Source organism: Amphiprion ocellaris, chromosome 8, assembly GCF_022539595.1.
Source record: "Amphiprion ocellaris isolate individual 3 ecotype Okinawa chromosome 8, ASM2253959v1, whole genome shotgun sequence".
NCBI lineage: Eukaryota > Metazoa > Chordata > Actinopteri > Pomacentridae > Amphiprion > Amphiprion ocellaris.
Window position 1 is genome coordinate 11,502,874 of NC_072773.1, and position 6,957 is coordinate 11,509,830.

Below are 6,957 nucleotides of genomic sequence, written 5' to 3' on the forward strand. Positions count from 1 at the left end.
AAACCTACACAAAATATGTGAGAATGACATTTTCCGTCAATTAATGTACATATTGTCATTTCAGTGCTGAGACTGACCTGGCTGTAGGTTTCACAATAAAGCTTTCCCCTCATTGGTGGAGAGGCAGTCGGAGACGCGTTCCTCTCTGTGATTGGTTGGATCTCAGGGTCAGAGTTGAGTTAGCTGCTGCTAACGCTGACGTCGACTTCTGCAGCAAAATGGCGGCGTTGACAGCAGTCGTGCAGACGAACCGGTCCAGTTCTTTATCACTGTCGAAGAATCGAACCGGAATGATAACCGTAAGGCGGTTCAGACTTTTGGACTACAGTGTTCTGTTGTTGCTTTCGTTAGCCTCCGTGCTACACTGTGCCTCGGCTGACGGTAAGACGTTGGTGCTGCTGGACAACCTGAACATCAGAGACACCCATTCAATCTTCTTCCGCAGTCTGGCAGGTCGGTATAACAACCGTGCTTTTTCATACAGTACTCACACTCCTAAATACTGTGTAAAACCAACTTGTGTCAGGTCTGTAAGGTAAAGCAGAGCCGCTTGAACCGGTAGACTAGTCATGCAGTACAGCAAGGCTGCTAATATTAGTTTAGCAATATTACAGTATACAACCGAGGTGAGTTCGCCTCTGTGCAATATCGCTGAAAGGTGAAATGATTCAAAATTGTATTACCTCTCAATAAGTGCATCTCGTCTTAGTTGAACACAAAGTGTTTCCTCCTATGGACAATCAAAATAAGTGCTTTAGAAAGACTACATTCAAAATACAGGCCCCTAAGTAGAAACTCAGTGTAAACAAAAGTGAATATACCTGTGCTCACTGGCACTCCACTTAGAAAACATGTGAGCACTGAAGCAAAACTGAGTGCATCTGTGATGTTCAATTAGCCAAAATACATAAACATTGTATAGAATGACCTGTGAACACCAGGATTTTCTCATTTTGGGACTTATGGGCCGTGTCTGTCTGCATGTCTGCTTCATGCAGACAGACATGGAAAAGAATTGCCAGAGGACCTGGAAAATGTGATTGAGAGGCTCCTCACAAATGTAAAATAACACAGGACCAACTAAAAATCACTTGAAACACAATTACAGCAATAATGTGGAGGTTTAGCTTGAGCCATCGTACTACCAATCAGACATGCAGTCCTTCTCAAATGCAAGTGCTAACTGCATGCACTACTTGCATATTCAAACTCTGAAAAAAAGACAAGTGAGTACCTCCGACTTGGCACAGTGGTCGAGGACAGTGCATATTATACACCTCTTTTGTTGGAGGGCATCCAAGGAAAAAAACTTGCTTGTTTTTCATCACAAAGCTGCAGCAGTGAATGCATAACCCCCACCGTATAGCTTGGAGTTGAGAACAGGATGATATGAGGTTGCATGAATGCTAAAGGTGTTGAGGAGATGATCATTTTTGCATGAGTGAATACCCTACTGTTAAACTAATTTATTACTATATTTTACAGTGGATTTAGACATCATCTTCCACCAAAGATTCTATGTTATGCTCATTGCAGCTGTTCAGATTATGTTAAGAACTATCAAATTAGAATATACATACAGCTATTGCCAGAATGTTAACATGTTATACTTAATAAATAATTCACTTGCCATAATACTGCAAATGGGCTTGTTAATGCATCTCCAGCTATTTTAGTTAAAAGGCTTGAAATTCTGCAAAAAACATTTTTTTTTGTCACTTGCCACCTGTGACACTGACTGTAATTATTGACTGGAGGTCATACACAATTTATTACTTAATAACATCAATGGTGCTTGTAAACCTTAAACAGTGTTGTAGCTCAAAGGTCCCCTCTCCTCAGTAACTTTAACTGAGTGTACTCACACTTTGTTCAAGTCTATGTAAAAATGCATGATGAGCACTGGGATGCTCATCATGCGTTTTCAGTTTCAGTGTTGCTGATGATACATCTCTCCTGTTCAGATCGCGGCTTTGACCTCACATTTAAGACGGCTGATGATCCCTCTCTATCTCTGATCAAATACGGACAGTTCCTGTACGACCATTTGATCATCTTTTCACCATCAGTTGAGGGTAAGTTTCACATGCTTAAGTCAATAAGTTAACATTTTTAAGACTAGTGTTTGCCTTCTTAAAACAATCTGTGGAATCTGTTCTTTTTGTTCATCTGCAGACTTTGGTGGAAATATAAATGTGGAGACTATCACATCCTTCATTGATGGCGGAGGCAATGTCCTGGTTGCAGCAAGTTCAGATATTGGTCAGTTGATTTCGTACAGCTTCTATTCCAGTGTCATACCCTTCTACATATTGGAAAATTGCCATTCCTATTATTGTTTTTTTTTTCTTGTTACACAGGTGACCCTCTAAGGGAGCTGGGAAGTGAGTGTGGCATTGAGTTCGATGAGGAGAAGACTGCTGTCATTGACCATCACAACTATGATGTGTCTGATCCTGGAGAGGTAAACAGTTTGGTCTTCAGACAGCAGGCACATTTACTTTTACATTTCAATTGAAGTCCAAGGACTTGGCACTCTGTATTGTTACTTACCTGTGCTTTTTTTTTCTCCAGCACACCCTGATTGTTGCTGACCCAGAGAACCTACTGAAAGCTACCACTATTGTTGGAAAACCCACCAATAAGCCTGTCTTATTCAAGGGTGTCGGGTGAGCACAACAGAGCATGATAGTAATAGCAACAACTCCAGTTTAACTGTATCACATGTATAGCCCTGGGTAAATATAATACAATGAATATAAGCTGAATATGAGAGGATGCTGACATAAATAAATATCTGTCCAGTAGATCATAGTTTTTGTCTTGGTGTCAATGCATATTAGTGCAAGCACTTATTCAGCAACAACCCTTTTGTTAATGTGTTTAGCTGTATCAAGAACTTGTCAAAAGAGGTGACAATTTATGTTGCATCTGTCTAGTAATGTTCAAAGATTAGCAGTATTACTCTTTGCAAATCATGTATACTGACGTTCAAAAGATTGGGGTCACTTAAAAATGTCCTTATTTTTGAAAGAAAAACAGTTTTTTTCAATGAGGATCACATTAAATGAATCAGAAATACATTCTAGACATCGTTTATGTGGTAAATGACTATTGTAGTTTGGAACAACTGATTTTAATGGAACATCTACATAGGGATACAGAGGAACATTTCCAGCAACCATCACTCCTGTGTTCTAATGCTACATTGTGTTAGCTAATGGTGTTGAAAGGCTAATTGATGATTAGAAAACTCTCATGCAATTATGTTAGCACATGAATAAAAGTGTGAGTTTTCATGGATAACATGAAATTGCCTGGGTGATCCCAAACTTTTGAATGGTATTGTAAATTTTTCTTTTCTTCTTTTTCTCTTCAAGCATGGTTGCAGACCCAGACAACCCTCTTGTCCTGGACATCCTCACCGGCTCCTCCACTTCCTACTCCTTTTTCCCTGACAGACCCATCTCTCAGGTAACATCACTGGCACATGATCATAATGTTTGATAAAGAGAATTAAGAATAAATTTATTCATAAAATATCTTTAAAGTATATTGATTCTTAATTAGCAAACTTTTTATTTGCCTTGTCATGCCTTTCCAACATAGCAAAGTGGGAATTTAACAATTTGAGGCCTAAATGGAATTTAAAGTTCTCCCATCTAAGCTTTGTGAATGCATATGTCTAGGTGGAGCATCAGCAGCCATAGGTAGCATCATGTTTATTTTTAATTAGAAATCAAACACAACAGTAAAAACTAGGTCTTCATATCACTTCAGTACCCCCATGCTGTTGGCAAGAACACCCTCCTGATCACAGGCCTCCAGGCCAGAAACAACGCCAGAGTGGTTTTCAGTGGCTCCCTGGACTTCTTCAGTGATGCCTTCTTCAACTCTGCTGTGCAGAAGGCCACACCAGGTTCAGAGAGGTACTCTTCACTCTTCATATTCCCAATCTTTTTTATTTCATCAAAACGATCATCAGTGACATCCTGGTTACATAAATGGTTTTTGACCATATGAACGATTAAGACATTTTTATGTTCAGAAGTAATTGCTCTCATCAGGGGGATGACTGATTACATTTTTGTTGCTGAAGTCTTTCTCTTCTCGTTGTGGGTCTTGTTAGGCATGAGCAGACTGGGAACATGGAGCTGGCCGAGGCTCTGTCTCGCTGGGTGTTCAAAGAGGCTGGAGTCCTCAGAGTTGGAGCTGTTACCCATCATCCTGTGGGAGAGACCACTCCCCCTGCAGCATACACAATCACTGACCTTGTTGTAAGTTTTACAATATTTGTGAACTATCATCACCTTAAAGATGTGTAGGTTTTAGCTGTACTTCTCAATCACTATAACACCTTCCCTTGCAGGAGTACAGCATCGTCATTGAGATGTTGTCCGAGGGCCGCTGGGTCCCCTTCGATGGAGATGATATTCAGCTCGAGTTTGTGAGGATCGATCCCTTCGTCAGGACTTATCTCAAGAAAAATGGTATGTCGCTGTGCTTATAGAATATGTACTGAATACATCTGAAGTAGGCAGTCATTTTTTGATGTCACGGGGAAACATTCCATGATAAGGTATCAGCATTTTGTAATTCTAGTCTGTGACTTAAGATTTTTGCCAGTCGAAAATGAAAGCGGTCTTTTCAGAGGGAGAGAGATCCTGTTGGCTGTTTTACAAATGCAGGTGGTAACTCAAATGGCAGAAAATCTTGCGGGACAAATTTTTGTTCCAGCACTGGCAACAACACTGCAAAGAAACCCCAAAAGAGAAAAGTAAGCTTCTCAGAAAGAGGGTCTGAAAAGAAATGCATTAAAAAAATAATTTTTCTGGAATTACTGCTATAAAACGGCACTGACATCACAATCAGAATAACTGAAATGACTGGGAAGTTGACCTTCTTGTACTGACCTCTCTACAAGGTATTGTTACTTGCACACATGTTAAACGTGTAAATGCAGGTGTTCCTTTGGTAGGAAGATCTGTGTTTTTCCCTTTTGGGAGCTCTGTGTACTGCAGCTTTAATTCACTTTAATTCATGTTCACAGCCTAAATTTGTTGCATCTTTTTGATTTAGTAGGGCTAACTTTATTGCTATAAACTACTATAAATTGTGCTTTGTCTTTCTACTAGGAGGGAAATACAGTGTCCAGTTCAAACTGCCTGATGTGTATGGAGTCTTCCAATTTAAGGTGGACTACAACAGACTGGGATACACACATCTTTACTCCTCCACTCAGGCAAGTTAATCACTTCACCCCGGCATAGCAAAATTCAAATATTGTGATTATTTATCCTCTTTCACTTTCACCTTCATTATCCTGATCACTTGTGTTACAGCTTGGCTCAATAACAAAAACAGGGAGAAAACAACTGTGTGGCGACTATAATAGATTTATTTTAACAAAAAAATATTAAAAAGTTGCATTAAACAACCAAGCAAAAATCCAAAACCATGCTGCTGCTCCTAGAGAAAGGCAGCTTCTGTCAGAGAGAGAGCATGTAAGAAATGGGAGAGGCCTTATATAACTGAGCCACTGGGCCCAGGTGTGGTTCAGTCAGCTGACGACCCTCCTTCAGCTCTGCAAAAGAAAAGAGGCAGGGACACCTAGTGCCCAGGTGGAGGGTCGTCACACTTGCTGCATAACTTAGCATGTTCTGTGGTTTATAATATATGTAACATCCATGATCTGATGTACGACTTGCTAAATTCTACAATTCTTTGTCCACTGCAGGTATCAGTGCGTCCCCTACAGCACACTCAGTATGAGCGCTTCATCCCCTCAGCCTTCCCATACTACGCCAGTGTCTTCTCCATGATGACGGGACTGTTCGTCTTCAGCATAGTCTTCCTGCACATGAAAGAGAAGGAGAAGTCAGACTAATTCAGAGAAACAGTGGGGGTGGGAATACAAGAAATATGGAATTGATCTTGTGTCTTGATGCAGTAACTTGGACTGTTTCTGTTCTGTTATTGGGGCACTAGACTAATTAGTGTCTAAGGTGGTCAAGAGGAACAGGAAAGAAATCCTTGTATAAATTTGACCCACGGTTTATCAATCAGAAAAGATTGTGGTAACTACATGCACTGAATATGCCAACTGCTCATTTGTTTTTGATAAAACCTCGATGTGTTTCCAAAAAACTTGGAGTCATCGTAACAATAAAATATTGACATTCCACTCCGTAGAAATCCATGTCTATTCTGTGACTTGGCATGTTTGTGCCATCATCTCCATAATGTGCTGAAATTATTTCCAGCAGCTAATGCGATGTGTGATTCATGATGGTGTTGGTTGTATTGCCATTCTGTCTTAAAAAATGAGATTTTTTTCCTTTCATATCAAACCAAATTTACATCTAGAGCTAAAACTAAATTAAAGACAAAAAGAAAGAGACTGTTCCCAACTTTTGATAAACCAAACCCTGGCGGTGTTGATTAAAAACACCAAGACTTATAAAAAAGTGTCAACTCCAGACACAAGATTCACCAAAGTGCATACTGTCTGAATGAGAAGACACTTTGAACCAATTCAAAAAGCAGGTTTATATACACTACCAGTCAAAAGTTTGGACATGCCTTCTCATTTGATGGTTTTCTTTATTTTCATTACTACTTACATTGTAGATTCTCACTGAAGGAATCAAAACTATGAATATACACATGGAATTATGTAGTAAACAAAAAAAGTCAAATAAGTCAGAACATGTATATTTTAGATTCTTCAAAATAGCCACCCTTTGATTATTACTTTTCACTCGTCATTCTCTCCATGAGCTTCATGAGGTAGTCACCTGAAATGGTTTTCCAACAGTCTTGAAGTTTCCAGAGATGCTGAGCAATTGTTGGCCCTTTTGCCTTCACTCTGAGGTCCATCTCATCCCAAACCATCTGGATTGGGTTTAGGTCAGGTGACTGTGGAGGCCAGGTCATCTGACGCAGCACTCCTTCATT

At 39.8% G+C, this 6,957-nt stretch overlaps 1 protein-coding gene across 2 annotated transcripts; it reads left to right on the forward strand.

Moving 5' to 3' along the window:
* The first annotated feature begins 199 nt into the window (after positions 1-199).
* On the forward strand, positions 200-6,184 carry ddost (dolichyl-diphosphooligosaccharide--protein glycosyltransferase subunit (non-catalytic)). 2 transcript variants are annotated; one of them, XM_023264535.3, is made up of 11 exons: positions 200-453; positions 1,965-2,075; positions 2,176-2,262; positions 2,361-2,464; positions 2,575-2,669; positions 3,381-3,474; positions 3,781-3,929; positions 4,130-4,277; positions 4,370-4,490; positions 5,136-5,242; positions 5,738-6,184. In XM_023264535.3, exons 1-11 carry the CDS (start codon positions 219-221, stop codon positions 5,885-5,887), a joined length of 1,401 nt encoding a protein of 466 aa, XP_023120303.2. In that variant the 5' UTR covers positions 200-218; the 3' UTR covers positions 5,888-6,184. The 2 variants fall into 2 exon arrangements, with proteins under 2 accessions (XP_023120303.2, XP_054868737.1); XM_055012762.1 differs by having other exon boundaries at positions 5,136-5,237; positions 5,733-6,184.
* The last annotated feature ends 773 nt before the right edge of the window (positions 6,185-6,957 follow it).